Raw genomic sequence first — 20,528 nt, 5'->3', positions numbered from 1 at the left:
AATTCAAAATGGAAGAGGATTGTTGTTGTTGTAAAAGAAATGGTACGAGAGGTGGTTATTGCTGCAAAACGATGGTTTTCTGTTAAAGACTACTGCCACATGATAGTTATTGTTCTTTAACAGCAGAGGTTCAGAATTCTAAGTAATAGTAGTCGGGAACAACTTCCATTAGTTTGTGGGGTCTGGTAATGTTCTAAGTCACTACAAAAGCAGTTTTAACTCTGTTTGGGATTTTTTTCGATGAAGAGAATGGGTTTGTTTGTGGCTTCCATGGTTGCTGCTTCGGTACTACTGTGTCAACAATTATGAATCCTCTTTGTTATTTCTTGACCACCTCCACCTGTTTCGTTGTCATCTCTTAATGAGCCCTTCTGTTAAGAAAGATTGATGCAAACCAGCATACCATTGTTATCTTATGTCTCTGTTCGAAATTCACAGCTTGATGAAGTCGTGCACAAAAAAACTGCTAAGATCTTGAGATAAAGACTTCCATTGATTGAGAAGAGTTATCGTCAAGCTATTGCTGTATTGACGGGTAATTTCTTTTCTGTTTGGAACGTTTTCGTTTCAGTCACAAAACATCAAGCAGAGCTGGCAATATTTCAAATTGCCGTAAATTAGGAAAAAAACTCTACTATTATTCTAGATATTATTCTGGAAAGTCTTGCTGATTGAGATAGTGGACGTTGCAGTTTGATGCGAAGATAAGAAACAAGACTCTCGGTTCTGTATCTTGCTTTCCTCTCTTTTTTTAGAATATTTGTAGCAGTTGAACTATGATATCTTCCTTATTATTCTAGCCAACGTGCCAAACTCCATGGTAGATTGTATCATGCTTACCTCTACCACACTTATCTATGTCTGTTGGTATTGATCCCTCAAAGGAAGAGTGAGTTTTTGGCAATTCATGCAGTGTTGGGAGTAGCAACAAAAGCAGCACTCTTGGTTAGCATTCAGCAATAGTAGAAACTGAAATCTCTTATACGGAAAGGGTACAAACTAGAAATTATTATCCAAAGATAATCTTTCCATATTCCTTGAATCATGTGATTTCTATTTGATCCTGTGAGATTAATCTCGAAATAAAGATTGGTAATGCCAGCATAGATCTTTGAATTGTGCAACTCTATCCTCGGTTTATTCTAATTCAACCGAGTTCATTCCATTATGTTGTTGGTATCCAAAGTTGTTGATTATACGCAGAAAGTATTGGTATCATGACCACCAAGTTGTTATTTATATCTACCGAGTTGTTGAGTATTGGTTCAAATTGGGATAACTACTATTACCTCCAAACTTGAGGGAGAGTGTTGGAATATATATGTTATGAACTCGATAGCGAGCCGTGTAACTCAGCGGCACTGTGGGTGAGTCATTGGGTACTGGATCCTTTAATTATATTGTTGTTTTTATTATATTTTTGTTTAAATATGCCTCATGGGTATTTTTGTAATTTTCACCCTGAACTATGGCTGGCGTGAAGTATTTGTAGAGGGGAGATGGGAAAATGAAAAATCTAAGTATTATTTTGTCTCCAAACAGGATGCAAGTTCTCCTTCTAGAGCTCTGGAGTTCCCCTTGAGCTCTAGTTATCCCCCCTAATCTTTCCCTTTTGCTGTTAATCCTACCTTTTCCACAGATCTATTCACTGAACAGTAGCTCGTGCCATCTCTGGTTTCAGGTGCTGCTGGTCGTGGTGTTTTACAGCAGAAACAGGAACTGGGAAGACGAACCAACACCTTGGGGTGTTGCTGCTGAGGTGGTCGGAGAGCAGCCAGAAGTGGAGTCTCCCTATAGCAGAGCAGAAACCGAAGGTGGGTCTTGTGGATTGTTCCTGAGCACGACGACGGCATGGAAGTGTTGTTGAATTTTCGCCAGACAGCAATGGATTGCTGCTCAGTCGTCGAACCCCCAGCAGCCTACTTGCTGTTCATATTCTGAGCATACCAGAGGGTATTCCCGGTCCACCAAGTTCAGAAGAGAGTCACGATCCCGACCGAGTAATTTCCAGCAGCCCACGGCTGCTAACAGAGACGAGCATACCCGGGAGGATTTAATTAAAATCTCTGTTACTGCTGTTGTCCAGATCTGCCACTAGTGACGAGCATACACGGGAGGATTTAATTAAAATCACTCTGTTACTGCCGCTGTCCAGACCTGCCAATAGTGACGAGCATACCCGGGAATTAAAATCATTATGTTACTTTCAGATCAGTCCATCTCGCCCTCGCGGTGTCAGGCGATCCATAACTTTGGACACTAACATATTGGTATCAAGTAACATATGGGACCCGTCCCCCCGTCCCACAGAGAAGAACTAAGAAACCTTGCCAGCAGAAAACGAAACTCGAAATGGCAGAGACGATGGAATAGATCACAAAGAGAGTTTTTGAGATCGTGACGGGATTAAACCGACCCCAAACACTACACAAAGGATAGAAGAACACTCGTACAAACGAGGGAGAGAATAACATTCCGGGCGCAATGGTCTATCGGCACAAAGAGGAGGGTCAGTACCCAAGTACAAAAAAATTGATTTTCTCACTTACACCGGCTCAGTCAACCTCTTAATCTGGCTACACAAATGAGCTAGGTGTACCTTTGGCTATTGAGACAACTTCTATACTTGGTGATTGCATAATATTATCTTGCTAAATAAATGAGGTTTGTCCTCTATGTTGGGTTTGCTTTACAGCCTGTATGGTATGCCTTGGAAGGTTGTTAGAAAAATTGGGTGTGCTATAACTTGGTTCAAGAAATGTAATTTCATTAATAATCTCTTTGACATCATCGATATGTATAACATTTACTCTCTCCCTTGTGTTGTGATCACAACTTAATATTTTCTGCTTCAATACTTCCATCAAGGGCTTTAAACCTACAACATGGAAAGGGCTTTAAACCACAAATTTATCTATACATTTATTTGTTAAACTCAAATAAAATTTTCATATTTTTTTAGTTAATAAATATTTTAAATTTATAATAAAAGGTGTTGTATGATTTTTAATTAAATAATAATTTGTTAATAATTTATTATTTTTAAATAAGGTGATAAAAAGTATACAAATAAATTGTATTTTTAAACTCTAAAATAAAATTTTGTATAATTTTTTTAATTTATAAATATTTGAAATCGATAATAAATGGGTAAGAGTAAGATTTTTTCTATTTATAAATATTTTAAATTTCTAAATATTTTAAATCTAATTAGTATACTTATTTTATTTTTTATTTTTTAAAATATAAAGTAATAAAAAGTGTAACGATAATTTTTTTAATTAATAAATATTTTAATTGATATTAAATGGTGTTAAATAAATAAGAGTTAATTTTTTAATTGTTTATTAGATTTTTTAATAATTTATTATTTTAGATATAAGGTAATAAAAAACGTATTTGATTTTTTTAATGATAAAAATTTTGAATAATTTTTTTTATTTGGTTTGATTTCAGAATAATGACACAGTCATGTGTTCATTTACCCTCACGCACTGATGATGTGGTGACACGTAAGCAGTCAAAGTTTACGTGTTGTCTTTGATTGTACACATGTACCATAGACCGATTAAAATTAGATATTTTTCAAAATAATTCAATTAGTGTAATTATTTTTTAAAATATGTTTTTTAAAATAGTTATTTTGGTAAAAAGCCCTATTTGTTTTTTTTTATTTCAATTTCTGGGTTTGGGACGAACATAGCTGAAAATTTTCGTCGTTGTCGGACCTCTTACGTTGTTTTCCTCTGCCGACTAAGAGGCTCTTTTTTCTTCCGTTTTTTTCAATTTTCTTATTTTCCCTCATTTTTCCTTCGTTTTTTCTACTTCTCTCTAATTTTTTTAGTCTCAGGTGCTCAGTAAAGTCACCGGACACCATCAAGGCTCTTGTCAGATGCCTGGGAGGCATCAGCGGCACCTGCTAGTTGCCCCTGCTTGGAGAAAATATCCTTTGGGCATGAGGAAGACGATAGGCTAGCACGCTTTGCGAGAGGCATACTGCCTATGACACCTGTATCTCCACCACTTCTGGTGACGAACAGTAAATGGTGACGGCGGATGTTCTGGAGTAACTGGACCCAAAAAGTGGTGGGAATTGACGGCCAATCGTCTCCGCCCTCGACCACCATCCTCTCCTCTCTCCTCCTTATCCACTCGAAAAGACCAGCTGGCGACAGCCTTCTTTCCATTCATTCTTTTTTGCTCATTTGCTGTTATCTTCTTTGAATTTTCAAGCATCGAGTCGAACCTGCTCAATGCATAGAACCTTGACCTTACCAACCGCCTCAACCTTAACACCAAACTCAGGCGGGGTTACAATACTCTCCCACCAATGCTCTTTGGCGGGGTTGATCATAGCACAAATAAACCAACCAAATTGGTAAACACCACTCAGACCTAGCAGGGACCTCAAGCCTGTCTCCCACTTCCCATTGTGCTTTTGTTTTGACCTCTCAATCGATTGAAAAATGCTTTGGCCCAGTAAGACAGAGTTAGCAAGGGTACAGACAGTCTGATCTAGCCAGTAAGCAGATCACAAAAAGAGCTCTTCAGTGATGTCTCTCTCATATGTGCCCCTTCGCTGACTCATGTGCTATTCTATGTGCCCACCATTTTCGAAATGACGAAGCTCCTTCCCGTCGAAATCGAAACGATGAAGCTCCCCTCCCATCGAAAGCCCTTCGTTGTCGAGTCCAGAAAGGCGAAGGGGTTTTATTTGTTAACTGAGCTGATTTGAGAGCTTGCGAACCAAACTGTAGTTCACTCGAGTTTGGCTCGATTACTTAAACGAGCATAAACCGTGCTATTCGAACATGGCTCGAAGCTCGATTCTATTATCACGAACTTGAAATTCTCTATTAATTTAAAATGGAGTTCTCATCACTTCAAATGCGACAGCTTGGATTTTTACCCTCGACCTGCCACTCAACCTCAATAAATGCAAGCTCTCTTATACCCTTCTACTGTTCCTTGGTTCACAGGCTCGACATCTTCGCATAGTAAAAACAGGGTGTTCGACTAAATCGATCAAAGAAATTGTTTCGAAGTGATCGCAATTCACAGTTCGTTCTGTTACTGTTGAGAGACTTCTTATGGCAAGTGACTGATCAGCTTCGACTTTCTCAAACATCTGCTTCGGCATGGCCTTCAGTCCACCTGGCTATTGTCGGCAGGGATTCTAAAACCATGTCTGCTGTCTCTTTTGCTAGCTTTGGATGCGGGAAATCCCTTTCCACCCAAGGAAGAAGACGTGGAAAATCACTTTCATTCATACAATCCCATTCATTTCATGGACCCAGTAAAGTTCAGAAACGATGACATCTTCCCTGAGCCCCTAATAGCAACTTCTCGTCTTTGTTTGAATCGCAATATGGTCCAGCCTCCCGATCAGTCAATTGCTCTCGAAATCGTTTTCACTGGTACTCGATGTTCTGCCCAGCCTTCAATTCGCCCAACCAGAACCTACTGAGTAAAAGAAAGAGTAAATTCATGTCAAAACAAGGTTTCTCAGCTTTTCTTCCTTCCACAGCAGTGTCTCTGTACAGTAGTATTAATGGCGGCTCCTGCTTGAGGGAATCATGCTTGCCGGAAGTCAATACAAGTCATTGATTTCAGCTGGAGTGGATTTGATCTCATTGATGGTATTGAATATCCAGTACGGCGGGTTACCCACAAGCTGTTTGTTTTTATGCCACCAAGAACATCAAACCCTTCAATCAATCGTGATTGTTTTTTCTGATAAAAGCGGAATCAAGGTGATGGAGTCATGGAAAGTAGAAAGACTCAGATTTCCATCCCTCATGATTTGGTCATCAGTGGTACTTATGTAAAAATGAGCTACTCTTTGGGCAATCTTGAAGATTTTGAATAAAAAAACACAAAAAAAATAGAGATTCGAAATCTAAGACAACTGTTCTGGGGCCCACCTGAAAATTAAAAAAATTCTGCCCAAGTTCCGAGAATTCAAAGGCATTTTGATTCTCGTTCTTTCAGACGGAATTATCTTCCTTTAAGAGGGGCATTTTTGTCATAATGGACTTGAAAGTTAAAAAGGCGGGGGACGGGTCCGGACTTTGGATTCCGGGCTCATTTTCGTTTCCTACTTTCCTTGTAACCGCTTCTATTCTGTTTTCTCACTGCAAGGAGGGGAGAGATAGTACAGAGAACAGACCACGCCAGTGATAGAAGAGACAACAGGAGGCGGAGGGAGGGCTCGTGCTTTTGGGTAAGAGAGAGCTCATCTTTTCGCCTTGGCGTACCCGTTTCCATTATTAACGGAGAAAAGAAAAGACAAACTCTCATTGTGCTCAATGAAGACGAGCATGTGGTTGCTGTAAAAGCCTTCCAACAGGGCAGTTAGCCAGTTTTGGTACAACCCTACCCTTACCTGTCTGTCGTCACTAATTTGATTTGAAACGTCATTCTCACCTGGGCGACCATCAACTCTTGGCTCCTGAAAGTTTAATATCGATGTGGAAAGAAGAAAGCTTTCTTTGCATCCAACGGGGTGCTTCTCGTCATCTAATCTTTGTTGGCTTCATTGATTGTTCGCAGAAAAGAATGTAGTAGAGGTCGTTTCTTTCGGGGATTTGAAGAATTTTTGCTGTTCTTCTCCTTTTTTGGAGCTTAAGAGAATCCGGTATCTTTTCCAAAAGTTGCGCTACCGAGCTCTCAAGAAAGGAGGCTTCTTTCTCGAACTCCGAGGACGAAACTGTTGCTTAATCGTCAATGTTCTACTGTCTTTCAAGTTTTTAACAATCGTCTCGTGGGTTTATCGTAAGCAGTCCAAGTTGTTGTTCTGCATCCTTCTTTAGCCTTGAATTTTGAGGACCTGGGTAGTTCGTTTCAAACAACCACAGATCTCTCTGGGGGTGGTTGTGTGTAACATACGGCCGTTTCCCATCTTGTCCTTGAAAATTCCTGTTCGAGTTCCTAATGGGAAGACTAAGCTTCATCTGTTTTTCGTTATTTATCTTCATCACTGCTACCCACCAATTACAGACTTCTCAGACCCAGGTGCTACTACAGCTTAGGAAACATTTGGAGTACCCCAAAATGCTTGATGTTTGGAATCAGTCAAATGACGACCTTTGCTATACACCTTCTTCCCTTACTCTAAGCATTGCCTGCGAAGGAATCTCGGTTACGCAACTAAGGATTGTAGGCGACAAACCTGTCAAAGTTAGTAACTTTAGTAGCTTCAAAGGCTTCGCACTTCGCGATCAGACTCTTTCTGAACGTTTCTCAGTAGATTCCTTCATCACTACTTTGACAAGGTTGTCTAGCTTGAGAGTTGTTTGCTTGGTCTCACTGGGTTTATGGGGTCCTCTTCCAGAGAAAATTCACCGTCTATATTCTCTTGAGGTTCTTGATTTAAGCTCAAATTTCCTGTATGGCTCTATTCCTCCTAAAATTTCCGCCATGACGAATCTTCAAACTTTGACTCTGGACAATAACTTCTTTAACGGTACTGTGCCCGACTGGTTTGATTCCTTGCCAAATCTGACATTCTTGAGCTTGAAGAGTAATAAGCTTACGGGGCCATTGCCGGACTCAGTGGGTCGAATTAAGAATCTTACAGATCTGGCTCTTTCGGAAAATCATGTTTCGGGGGGTATACCTGATCTAAGTGGCTTGAGCAGCCTTGAAGTATTGGATTTGAGAGAGAACAGGTTAAGTACAGGATTGACAAACATGCCCAAGAGCTTGGTTACCATTCTTCTCAGCCGAAACTCCTTAGCTGATGAAATACCAAAGCGATTTGGCGAATTGCTTCGGCTTCAACACCTAGATCTCTCATTCAATCTGCTCCACGGGATGCCTCCTTCCTCATTATTCTCACTGCCGAACATTAGTTATTTGAACCTGGAATTCAATCAGCTAAGCGGGTCTCTCCCAAAGGGGCTACATTGCAGCAATGCACTGGGTTATGTAGATATTTCTACCAACAGATTGACAGGTGCGCTACCCTCTTGCTTGAGCTCCAGATGGGATAAAAGGGTTGTAAAATTTGGTGGCAATTGTTTATCTGATGATCCCGGACATCAAAATGAGGAATCGTTTTGCAAAGAAGCCGGTAAGGTTATAAAAGAATCAAGGCATAAAGGTATAGGAGCTTTAGTTGGTGTTATTGGTGGAGTTGTAATTGTTATGTTTCTATCGGCACTAGCACTTTTGCTGTTCTGCAGAAGATATTGTTCGCGTGGGTTAGCAGAACAGCATTTATTGCCAAAAGCTCTACCAGCAAACACTCCAACGGGGTTCTCTTCTGAGCTTCTTGCCAATTCAAGTAAGTTACTGCCTTCTTTCTAAAATTCTACTTTTTAAGCACATATTTTCGAGATTCTGTTGATTTCATTAATATGTTTTCCCATCATCTTTCTTCGTTCCTTCTGACTGACTCAAAAGTGCTTAATGGGTATATCCACTCAAAGATAGTTCCTTGGAACTCTTAATAGGGGATACCGATTGATGGAAAGAATAATACAAAGGGTGTCCATTTCTGATGCAAAAGGTCACAAAATTCACTGTGGACTTTATCTGAGGTAGTAATTTCCTGTGGGGATGACTGTAAAACAAGAGGTAGTGCTTGCGAAGGCATACATATACGCCTGTTGTAGTGAGTGGAAACAAGGTGTCAATGTTTAGGTGACTTTTAGTTCGGAAGTAAATATTACAAAACTTGATGAAGGAATTAGCTTGGTGAATTAGTAAACTGGACAAGGAAACAATCAGTTGAAAGACACTTAAAAAAGAATATTGATAAATTTAATTGGGAAAATATCTGTATGAGGCATTCAAATTCTGGCAGTTGGTATTGGAATATAGGTTCCTCCACTAGATGAGTTTTTGAACTAATTTCAAGGATTGATGCTGTGCCTGAGCTTCACCATCTATTGTTTAAATATCTATAATCTGTCACCAGTGGAAACTGCAATGGTGTTCCTTGGTGACAAAGTCGAAGTCGTGGCTTTGATGGAAACATAAGTTTGTCAGTGAAATATATTGGGAGCTTAACTTGATAAGGGTGACCTTCATAGATGCATAGCCATTAGTAGTCTACTGAAGGGGGAAAATAAAATAAAAAGGAAAGAAACAAGAATATTGATGTTGTCCATATTTTGGATGGTTACAGATAAGTCGTCTTAGATTTGTGTATCGCTCCTCTTTCTTGTCTGTGGGTGTCCTAAACTTAACTACTTTGAAACAATTTATAACTCATTTTCAAGAATTTGTCATTTTGATTCTTTTGTATTATTATTATTTGCCAGGATATATTTCGCAAGCGAAATTAGGGACACAAGGTTCACCTGTTTACAGATTATTTTCTCTGGAAGAGTTAAATGAAGCAACAAACAATTTCGACCAATCATCATATCTGGGGAATGGTTCAACTGGGAAGGTATGCATTTCATTGGTGATGTAAAGGCTAACTAAAATCTGGCTCTCTTCTATCAATTACCTTGACCTTCAAGCATCTATTGAACCAGTATGTGTCAGCGAAAAGGAGAGGCTAGAAACTAATCAGCCCTCCAAATATAATTGTTCTGTAGTACCTGATGACATACATAATTTTTCAGCTTTACAAGGGAAGATTGGAGAATGGAGCCTATGTGGCAATACGATGTTTAGCGTTGTTTAAGCGGTACTCCATTCGGAATCTTAAACTTCGACTAGATTTACTGTCAAAGCTCCGCCATCCACATTTAGTTTGTCTTCGGGGGCACTGCATTGATGGCTCATACAACGATACTAGTATCAATCGTGTTTTCCTCATTTATGAATATGTGCCAAATGGAAATCTACAGTCTCGGCTATGTGGTAAACCTTTATAAATTTCCCATCATCTGCTTTGCAGTTATTTTTCTTTCTTAGTTTTGACACCATCCCTTACTCAAGCAGAGAGCAATCCAGATAAGGTTCTTAAATGGTCAGAGAGATTGGCTGTTCTGATAGGTGTTGCCAAAGCTGTACACTTTCTACATACTGGAATAATTCCTGGTTTCTTCAGCAATCGATTGAAGGCCAACAATGTCTTGCTTGATGAACATTGTGTGGCAAAACTTAGTGACTATGGGCTTTCCATTATTACAGAAGAAATCGACAAACTTGAGGTCTGCTCTAAATCTCCAGTTTAACTTCTATATAATTCCGGTTGCACTTACTCTTTGGCGTGTTTTTTTTTGTAGGCTAAGGCAGAGGGTCATAAATCATCTCTCATTGAGAGCCAAGCACACTCATGGTAAGAATCTCTCTTTTTCAGCTCTGTTCACCAAAAAGTGGGGCTATTGAAGTATGACTGGAGCTTGATTTTGATATCCGTTTTCAGGCAATTGAAGAAGTTGCAGGACGACGTTTACAGCTTTGGTTTGATATTGCTTGAAGCACTAGTTGGGGGTACAGTATCTGAGAAGGAAGAAGCGTTTGTGCTTAATGAGATGGTAAGTCCAGACTGAAAAATCATTTAGGCTTTGTATTTAAGCCAAAACCATTAAATTTGGCAACCCGGTTTCTTCTTGCAGGCATCATCATTTAGTAGCCAAGATGGTCGTAAAAAGATAGTGGATGCGATTGTACTCACAACTTCCTGCGAAGAATCGTTATCTATTGTAATCTCAATTACAAATAAATGCATTTCTCCGGAATCCTCTGTTCGCCCGTCCATAGAAGATGTGATCTGGAACCTGCAGTACGCTGCTCAAGTCCAAGCAACGGGTGATGGAGATCAGAAATCGGAATTGGCTCCAGAGGCATAGTTTGTTTCAGAAACAAGCTGTAGATAAGATGAAAAATCAAACATCGAGCTCTAGTAAATTTTTTTTTTTTTTTGTAACTCCGAAATTGTAATATAATTTGTAATAATGCATGATGATCGTGTAATGTTTTGGCCGACGACTTCACAAAGTACTACGAGTGCCATTAGTTTTTTTTTTTTCTCTCGTCGACACTTCAGATGATCAAAAGCCTCAAAATTTGCATCTCTGGTCACACATGTGAGCTTCTTCCCAAGATCACGACACCCAAATCCGGTTTCTTCTTGGAAAACCACCATAAGTGCCAAAAACTGTTCCTCTTTTCACTTGCAGAAGCACTGTTGCTCTTCTTAAAGGGGTATGGGTAATTCGTAGAGTTGGGATTATGTTGGTCTGGCTTGTCGTTATGGATGAGGAAGGATATAGGGCCAACGTTTCCAGTGTCAACGGAGCCGGAATTCCGGTCGGAGATATTAGAGTAAGAGCAAGATGAGAGTTTAGGCTCAGGCTCGCTCGCCACAATCTTTATGAGTCTGTCTTTGAGGCAAAACACACAAATTTCGATGGAAGAAGAAGATGGGTGCTTGCGATCGGATTTAGATCTGATTCGGGCTTTTATACTAACAAATCAATAAAGATGAAATAAAATCAAAATAATGATATATTTATTATTCTTTTAAAACAGCTTAAGGATAAAATGGAAACAAGTATGACGATCAATGGATACAGCAAACCAAACCTAATAAGTTCTTCAAATTGTGACCTGTGAACAAACTTCAAATCAATTTTGTACACGATTTCAGTGTTCAAACTACATGAAGGTAAATTGCTTTCCAAGGTTGTTTACTTTTTTAGGGAATGCAAAAAAATCCTCGGAAGCTTGTAAAAGAAATTTCACCTTTCAAGGCTGAAGGCGCCTTAGTTACTGAGGCGAAAGAGGAGAGATCGAACTTGGTTTCTGTATCCATGTGTGGTGCAGCATGTTGGTAATGCTTAGCTTCCCACCTTCAGTGATCCCTATAAAAGAATAACTCTTGAATACTCACTAATCCAAAAAAACAACAGGTGATATATATATGCTCAGATGATTGCATGCCACGGCACACATACACGGACCTTGGAATTTACCAGACTCATCAAAAGCATGTTGAAAACACCAATCTGGAGGTGCGTATGGCCTTCACTGCTGGTTCACTAAGTCTTCACTTGGGTCATCAAGATGAATTATCTCTTTTTTTTGTTCTTTGCAAGGAGAAGAGTTCGATAAATTGACTGTTATGCCCGATGTAGGCATACACCTTTTGGAGAAAAAACTGGCAATGATTCCCTTTCTTTTGAAGTCACCTTTAACTGAAAGATGCAAGAAAAAAAAAAACAAATTATCAATATCTAGTGCTAAAACTTTCGTACCATTTAAAAAGCAGCATTTTTTGTGCAAAAATGGGTTGCACCTGGAGATGCCGATATACCAAGTTTGTTCAAAATCTCCTTCTTAACCTACAAGAAGGAACATCCACCTAGCCATCAGATTACTCTTTTGAAGGCTAACAGCTTAAAATTAACACATAAGGAACTCGTTTCTTTCAGAAATTATTCTCACCTGCCAGCGATGATCCACAAATTCTGCAATCTCTCGTACTTTATTCCTCAGCTGGGTTTTTGGGGCATCTGGAAACTTCTGCTGCAAGGTCTCCACCAATTTATTTATCCCACTTGTACAAGACCTGATGGTGCTTACAATTTTAGGCAAATCATTGTCCGATAGAACTGTTCTGCCTGCTGGTGTTGCAGCATTTATCTTATACTGAGACTGGGAAGACTCTTGTTCCTCATTCACCTTCTCACTATGATCCACCTGTATCTCTATACACGCACCTTCAAAGCAAGGCCGCATGCTAAGAGCTTGCAAACAGACCTGTTCAAGCTTGGCTGTTCCACTAAGATCTTCAGCAGTAATCAGTGCAGATTTTTCATGTTTTAGATTGGTGATTTTCAATGGCTGGTTCTTTCGAAGAGCATGATCAGTGATACCACTAAGATACTTAGTACTTCGAAGCAGAGCTTTGAACTCTTCAATTTCGGCATCTTCTGTGCAACAACTTGGTGTGCTTCGGCCTTCATCAGCAGCAGAATCAATTTCCATTCTATCCACCTGTACTCCCTGCATGGGAAAGCAAAATCAGAGTTGATATTACTGAACTGCAATTTTCATTAAAGAAGACCAAACCACAAGACATTGTTATCCAATCAATGAAGATTGCCCTGCATCTTCATTGAAAAACAAATGAGCTATCCACCTTCCCATCATAACTAGTATCCAGGAAAACGCACTTCAATTGTACATGAGAAATATCCAGTTTTACTTTTGATGCAGGTTAAGTTAGCATGATACTGGGGAGAACTTTGATGCAGAGGGGAGGTACCTCGTCCTCTGAAAGATAACCATCAGGTACCATAAAGCTGTCTTCACTTTCATTCTCATCATCATCTTTGGAGTCTCCTTCCTCTAATGTTTCTTCCCCAACGTCTTTTTCACAGTCAGATAAGCTTTCACCTGGCTCCTCCTAGATGAGGAAGAACATCAGTTAGTCAATATTAAGATATTTTATTTCACAAAAATATATTGCAAGCCTGCCAAAAAAGCTAATATTACCTCTTCCCATTCCTCATCGCTATCAACATCGTAGTCCATATTCAGGTCCTTCTTAAAAGGGCAACGAGGTCCCACTACAGCACTGCAAAATCCATCGTTAGTCAAGGAAAATAAAATGAAACACATACCACAAATGATCGTTAATTGTAGGAAATGCAACATACCTTTTCCTAGAAATTGTTCCATAATATGCTGGCCTGTGGCTCTTATCAAATTGTAACAACTTTTTATGCCTATTACACAATGGAATGGTTGCTGCGGAACTATCAACATTAACAACACGTGAAGACATATCATCATAACCAACACTTTCTTCCCACACATCAACAAGCTTCTCTGGGCTTGCCCCCTTTAGTGGGGTTGATATTGTCTTAGAAGGCTCAGCTTCAGATGATGTTCCCTGAAGCTTGAGTTCCCTGATGAGTGATCTCTTTGGCATATGCCGAATGCCCCAGTGCTGAGACTTGCTGCAACGAATAGATTGACTCAATTTGAGCCATGTAGCCATATGAGACCTGCAGATAGAAGCTTAAAAAGTCGGAACATATTGGGAGTAATGAAGGAAGGGAAAAAGGAGAATTCAACACTGACTTCAGAAGCTCAAGCGAGTCAGAGTCAGTTGTCCTGCACAGAGCAGCATCAATTGAAGATGTAACAGCACTACACATATCGTCATTTATTCCATAAGAAACTGGTTTTGACTCTGTTAACAATCTTTCATCCAGGGAATCTTCATTGCTGGTTTTCCTTTTAAATAAGCGCTCCATCAATGTGGCTTGCTTTTGAATTACAAGCTGCTTTTTCAACTCAGCTTCTTCCTTTTCTCGGCGTCTTTGTTCCTTTTCAGCGTCCTCTTGCTGCCGCTTAAGTTGCTTCTTTAGATCAGCCTCCTCTTTCTCACGCCGTCTTTCTTCTTTCTCAGCTTCATCTTGTAGACGCCTCCTTTCCTTTTCCTACAATGAAATAAAAGCCCTCTATAGAAGTCTATGCAATTCTTCCAAAAAGGAGAAGGCTTCATTCAATACACAACTACACAATTCCAGTTCATTCATAAACTTCTCTTACAAATGAGCAATGATTCAATGTAAATCTTGACTAGAACCAGACAAAATTTTGTGAGAAATGCGTAAAGAATACACCTACACTGTGCAATTTCTCTTTCTGTAGTTCACGATCAGCTCGTTTCTTCTCCTTCTCAACCTCGCGTTTATTTCTTTCAAGCTCCTTGATCATTTCCTTCTCTTTTAGTTTTGCTTCTTTGGTAGCCCTATGATCAATTAGAAGCACAGCAGGGGACCAGATTTTGAAGGTAAAAGAAGGAAATAAATAAATGTTGGAAGGTATAATAAGGTAATAAATAACTACAACAGAGTGTGACAGAAAAGAAATTGTTCAGTACATACAGCTCAGCACCATTTTTCTCCAACAAGCTTTCAACCAGAGAACGAATTTGCTTCTCATTTAACGTTTTACCGAGTTTCTCATACGCTTTTGTAAGATCGATCTCATTGCCAGGATGACCTTTCAGTTTTGATACTGATGAAACAACAGCTGACATAAAAATATATGTACAAATATATATTCAGAACGTGTCCAAACTGAAAAACAATATTCAGAACATGTGCAAACTATGGGGTTCAGACCATAGAGAAAGTAATAGAACTTTCTGAATTACAGGAAGCATGGAACGTGGTTACAAGAAGACCATTCATAAATACATTATTCCAGGGTTCAGCAAAAGAGTATATGTGCATGCTTAAAAAAAATCCAGATGCAAAAATGTACCTGACAAGAAAGCAATTTATCTTCTAGCAAATTAGTATTAGAAAAAAATCTAAATCAACAACCGTAAAATACTTGAATTCCCTTCCATATCACAAATAGTTTTAGCACATCAGTTCAAAAAAGTAAAAAGCATCTCCTTCAGGGAAATTACCAAATATACATCTTCATCACTGTTTGAGGATTTCAAAACAAGAAAGAATGATTAGCAGACTCCCCAACAGCTCCATTCCAGGGAAATACTTTAAATGAGAGTGAGTGGATAAGCACATCTATAAATGATAAACGATCGGTAAAAAATGTTTATCCAAACTGCTGACCATCATATGCTGCAATTACGTCAACCAGAAAGCACTCGGCACGTGATCAACAAATATATGTAAGTTCAAATTTGTTACAGGAAGGGGGAACAAATCAATCATGTTAACATAGTAATGAACAATAATTATGATTATCATGAACTGGAAATTTAACCTACAGCTACAATTCCAGTTTAGAAATAAGTTATCCATAATTCCAGCAGAGTCATCATGGCACATTGACATCAATGACTTTCATTCTAACACAACCAGAGAAAACAGTAAGAGAGTGCTACCTTTTCATATAAGAGCAAAAGGCTGCTATCTATAATATAACATGTTTTAATCTACGTCTAGATATGGTAAAAATCAAAGGACAATTTAACAAAACCCAGGGGCCCATTTTATGAGAAATAACTTCTTACTCAAAAGGGCAGTAATCCTCTCATGGATTTTCTTTCGACAATTGCGCCTAATATGCAAAACACCTCGATATGATTTTGGCAGCAATTTCAAATCCCTTGTCTGAACAAAATTAATCACAATAACATTTGCAAATGAGAAACGTTAACAGAACATTAATTAAATAAACAAGCCAGCGTCAACCTCACCTCCCAACACCAAAGACAAGACACCGAGTTGTCCTCCAACACGTCAGCATCCGCATTCGCTATTCCATACATTGATCTTTGCCCGACGAAGAGCACTGAACTTCGCAAGGAGGCCAGAGTAGCTCCCTCTGTCGTCTTCATTTTCTCATAGATCTCCTCCACTAAAGTAGAAAATGGAAGACTACTCTCTTCCAGTAAGGAAGCGACAACAGCATTGCACGAATTAGTAGACAATCCAGTTCCCGCTTCCAACCTTATCTTTTGACTCGAAATCTCTCCATAATACGCATACAAGCTCTCGATCTCCCGTCTATAATCCGAAACAAGAGCTTCCCTTTCTTCTTGCCCAATGATTTCATCCATTGACGATCGCTTCCTTTTTGACGACTTTTTGTCTAACTTTTCCTGAGATTTGGGATCCATAACAGTTTGATTTGATCGGACGACCAGATAACCAAAAACGTAAACCAAGGCCTTGCTTTCGAGACCTAAATCTTCACAGCTTTTTTACCAGGAAACGAATAAAAGAAGCTTTTCAAATTGTATAATCAAAATTCCCCCTCATCTTTAGGGTTTCTGAAAGCGTAGAGATACCAATCGATCCTCTAATGAGGACGCCAAAATGGTAATCGATATAGTAAGAGAACTTTCAGAACCAAATCAAAGGTTTCCGCTTCTGATCAACTCACACCAAATCAACATGGCATGGCCTCATTTACTCGCACGCAAAAACTTCCCGCCATTCAATTACCCCAGAACAAAACGGCGCCAGGAATCTACTGTCCGAACGATGAGAATATCGCAAAAGAGAAAACGAAATTGGTATTGCGGCGTTTGGATTTGTGAATACTGGTTCTTCGGGGACGAGGTGACTCAAAGCGAGCGGGGAGAGAAAGATCGAACGGTCAATAGCGAGGGTAAGGCGCCTCGTGGGACCAGCGACAAAGGCTTTCTCGAAACTTACTGCGTTTGAGCGAAAAGGTTCCCGCCAAGTGTCCCCGCGAAAAGAAAATAAACGACGAGCCATTTCGCGCCACGGCTTGACTAACGTACGCCAGGAGGCCATAAGGTATCCTCACATTTAATCTGACCTCAAAACCCTATTAGTGTCTTTTCCATTTTAAAATAAAAATATATTTCTTGGATTTATTAGTGCTTCATGTTTCCTAGAAACTCGTATCTAATTTCCGAGGTAAAAATTACCGGCCATTTAGATGCCTAAAAACTACTATATGGAAAAACATGTAGTAGATGCTCTCTCCTCCTCTCGAAGCTCTCTTCCCCCGCCCTCGATCTAAAAGTAATACTCTCTCCCTCTCCTTCGTCGCTTCCCTTCCTTCCCTTCCCTCTCCCTCTCACCGGACTTCACCTCTTGTTTCTAGAGGGACTTAACTAATGAGGTAGGTAATGTGGTTGACCAACTTGTTTGAGGGAAGAAGTAAGATTAACTCCAACATAGTGATAGGTAGGTAAGTTAGAAAAATGGAAGAGGGGAGTCTTGCCAATCATGATAATGCATTATTGTACCATTAGCAATTCTTATATCACTTGTCTATTAGTTGGTAAAAGACACTTGGTAAAGAATTACTCATAAACCAAATTAAGTGGGGATTAAATATTTAATCAGGTGACAGTCGACTCAAACAAACATTGTTATTGATAATATCTTCTCTCTTCTGAAGAAATTTCATCTCCATAAATGTAAAATCAACTTCTTAATGAAGACGTGGATGGGTTTTATATCCTATGGATTATCATTGAGAGACATCTGAAATTTTTGAAGGTTGTTGTCAAAAGCAATAAGAGGTTGCGTGCGATATCTGAAGGTTGATGTCAAAAGAAGTGTGTATCAACATGATGAATTTGTTTTAGATAAAAAAAATTTCAATTTTTTTATTTAGTATTTTATTTTACTAACAATTTATCGGATAGGTATGCTAATGTATGAGACTGATTATCGATTATCATTTATTTTCTTAGAAAATGCACTAATAGGTCCATTTATTTTTCCTTGGAAAATTTTAAAAATTCATGTAATTTCCTAGTAAGCCACTAACTGTGTTTTATTTGAATGTTTATTGGAAATGTGTATCCCAGGAAAATATTTTTAGTTTTTCCTAGGATATAAATTTCCAACCAGAAGCACTAACAAGGCCGTAAGGTAAAAACTAATATATAAATTTAATAAGATAAAAAAATATATTATTTATATTTTTAAAGTTGATTAATTAATATACATGGGTTGTTACTATTAGTCAATAATTATATGTTTTCATGGGACCTGTTGCATGTTATGTGGTTACAAAAACCTGTGTCCACTCTTACTAAGCCACCCATAACTTGTAACTATTATGAACTTTGTCGGTTGTAGCATGGTGCCTATATCAATAGTAAGAGTCATATTAAGATCCCTATTTTTTTCTTTTAAATGCCTTAGTCCTAAATGTAACCTTTTTTTCTTTTGAATTCTCGAATATAGGGATTACAAATGGATCAAGTTAGAGGAAACTCGTCCTCAGGCCAACTCATTTTGTACATTCTTTTTGAAAACTTCATAGTTCCTAAACCCTTGTCCTATCCACACACACCACACTCAATCAAGGAAGAAAATAAAATAAAATTATATTTTTTATTTTATTAAAAAAACACATACAGAAGAATATTATAAGACTCTTATATAAAGAAGTTTCGCAATAAAATAATTAATTTGATAAAATCTTACAAAAGTCTCATAGGAGTAAGTCTCACAAAATACATTATTTCAATTTTATTGATTTTTTGTAATAATTATCTACTTATTTTTAAGAGTTCTATTTTGGGTGAGTAATTGAATTTATTAAGTGATTTATCTATTATAAATAAAAAGATTGACTAGGGTCAACCCACTGCCTCGATATGACAAAAAAAATTCTTCCACTGTATTTTATCGTCCCTGTCCTTCCTCATTACTGTTTGTGTCGGTTGCTCTCTCTGTCGATCAAGGGGAAGAAAAGAAATCTCCCATTGCACTCCCCTGTCCTTCCTCATTACTGCTTGTGTCGCTTGCACCCCCTTGCAAAATTGAGTCAACTAGGTCGAGTCAAAAGTTGACTTGCTAAGTCAGAATACCATGATTAAAATACTTTTAACTCAATCTATATTACGTAAATCCAACTTCAAGACGATTCATTGATATGTCAACATGGTTTTTTCTATTATTTATTTGGAAATTATACAAATATAGCTACTAGAGAAAATCTTATAAAATTTATTGTAAATTTCCTATCAGGGCACTAATAAGATTTTAAATGGAACGTTTCTAGAAAACTTAATAACCAGGAAACATATTTCTACCTTGTCTTGGAATATAAAATTTTAACGAGGGGAACCAAAGGGACCTAAAGACATTTAAAATTAATTTTAGAAAAAGTTATAGAATAACATGCAAACAAAAAAAAAAAAAATCAAATGAAGAGGGAGATTGAAACACACTCTGTGAGTTGATCCAGTCATAGAATTTGGATGGCCTCCTTTGATACAGATAAGGGACAATAATTTGTAAACCTTAATCTCTCCCACACTTTTTTTTTGTTGGCAAATTCCAACAATTTTTTTAAGAAAAAAACTAGCTATTTTTCGACCGTTAAAGCATTGAGTCAACCTAATCTAACAATGTGTTAACTTAATGTGCCAAAAAGGGATTAAAACTCAAACCCTTGGAAGATAGAGTCAACTAGATAAACTATTGAGTTGACTCAATGAAACTACCCATGGTGCTAGAAAGCATTGACTCAACCAATTTGTTTATTGGGTAAATCTAATTGATTTCCAATACCCTTTTAGAATTAGGGAGATTAGGGAAAACCTTAAAAAAATAAAAAGTATCCTCCTCAACATTTGGAGATTAGGGATGACAATAGGTTCAGTTCGGTTCGGGTTCAAGTTTTGGGAACCTTACCCCACCCTATAGCCACTTTCCCTTGAAAAACCCTCCTTTCCTCACGAACTCCTCTCTCGACCAATAAAAATTTTGTGGGCACATGTCGGATCGGGTTGAGGATGGGTTTCTCAAAACTCGAACCCAAAGTTGATCTCTAAACTCGATCTCTGTCCCCGCCCATTTCCCCGTCTCCAGCCCAACCCATAAAAAAGTATTTTGAAATAATTTTTTTTCTTAAAAACCGACTAAAGTTAATTAATTACATTTTTTATTTATTAACTTAATATATTATTTTAATACAGGTATTCAGCCCCACAGGTCATATTCAGTTTTATTTCAATCCACATCCCACTTCCACATATTTGGGGTCTTTTGATCCCCCCCAAACCCGACTCTTCCCCACTCAAAATGAAGTGACGTATCGTCCTCTCTGTCGACTGACATTTTTATGTAAGTGAAAGGTTAATTTTGTCTCTTTTGTCTGGTTTCCTCGTTAAACATCGAAAACGCAGT

General features: G+C 38.4%; 2 protein-coding genes across 4 annotated transcripts; one reads left to right on the top strand and one right to left on the bottom strand.

Annotated features, from left to right (window-relative positions):
- The first annotated feature begins 6,112 nt into the window (after nt 1-6,112).
- On the top strand, nt 6,113-10,890 carry LOC137961998 (probable inactive leucine-rich repeat receptor-like protein kinase At3g03770). The gene is made up of 7 exons (XM_068808683.1): nt 6,113-8,287; nt 9,270-9,400; nt 9,579-9,819; nt 9,901-10,112; nt 10,188-10,240; nt 10,328-10,439; nt 10,521-10,890. The coding sequence occupies exons 1-7, from the start codon at nt 6,934-6,936 to the stop codon at nt 10,752-10,754; spliced, it is 2,337 nt and encodes a 778-aa protein (XP_068664784.1). The 5' UTR covers nt 6,113-6,933; the 3' UTR covers nt 10,755-10,890.
- A 481-nt stretch (nt 10,891-11,371) lies between these two features.
- Nucleotides 11,372-16,913, bottom strand: LOC137961996 (chromatin assembly factor 1 subunit FAS1-like). 3 transcript variants are annotated; one of them, XM_068808681.1, is made up of 13 exons: nt 16,097-16,913; nt 15,911-16,010; nt 14,808-14,955; nt 14,548-14,671; nt 13,996-14,357; nt 13,569-13,919; nt 13,405-13,486; nt 13,175-13,315; nt 12,352-12,912; nt 12,203-12,248; nt 11,868-12,101; nt 11,650-11,768; nt 11,372-11,525 (listed from the first exon to the last, which is right to left on the bottom strand). In XM_068808681.1, the coding sequence occupies exons 1-11, from the start codon at nt 16,517-16,519 to the stop codon at nt 11,932-11,934; spliced, it is 2,508 nt and encodes an 835-aa protein (XP_068664782.1). In that variant the 5' UTR covers nt 16,520-16,913; the 3' UTR covers nt 11,372-11,525; nt 11,650-11,768; nt 11,868-11,931. The 3 variants fall into 3 exon arrangements, with proteins under 3 accessions (XP_068664782.1, XP_068664783.1, XP_068664781.1); XM_068808682.1 differs by having other exon boundaries at nt 11,372-11,768; nt 11,880-12,101; XM_068808680.1 differs by having other exon boundaries at nt 11,373-11,768.
- Nucleotides 16,914-20,528: the final 3,615 nt, after the last annotated feature.

The sequence above is a fragment of the Aristolochia californica genome, unplaced genomic scaffold (assembly GCF_029961685.1).
Source record: "Aristolochia californica isolate CCGP_79_NKW_82.1479 unplaced genomic scaffold, dmAriCali1.0.hap1 SCAF_4, whole genome shotgun sequence".
Taxonomy (NCBI): Eukaryota; Viridiplantae; Streptophyta; class Magnoliopsida; order Piperales; family Aristolochiaceae; genus Aristolochia; species Aristolochia californica.
Note: the sequence above shows the minus strand (reverse complement) of the source record. Positions and strands in the feature narration are given on the sequence as shown.

Coding starts and splice junctions, on each gene's coding strand:
- LOC137961996 (XM_068808681.1), bottom strand. CDS start 16,519: ATGGATCCCAAATCTCAGGAAAAGTTAGACAAAAAGTCGTCAAAAAGG. Junction 14,956..15,910: donor GAGGATTACTGCCCTTTTGA/GTAAGAAGTTAT, acceptor TTTTTATGTCAG/CTGTTGTTTCATCAGTATCA. Junction 13,487..13,568: donor GGAACAATTTCTAGGAAAAG/GTATGTTGCATT, acceptor TGGATTTTGCAG/TGCTGTAGTGGGACCTCGTT.
- LOC137961998 (XM_068808683.1), top strand. CDS start 6,934: ATGGGAAGACTAAGCTTCATCTGTTTTTCGTTATTTATCTTCATCACT. Junction 9,401..9,578: donor GGAATGGTTCAACTGGGAAG/GTATGCATTTCA, acceptor ATAATTTTTCAG/CTTTACAAGGGAAGATTGGA. Junction 9,820..9,900: donor TCTACAGTCTCGGCTATGTG/GTAAACCTTTAT, acceptor TTACTCAAGCAG/AGAGCAATCCAGATAAGGTT.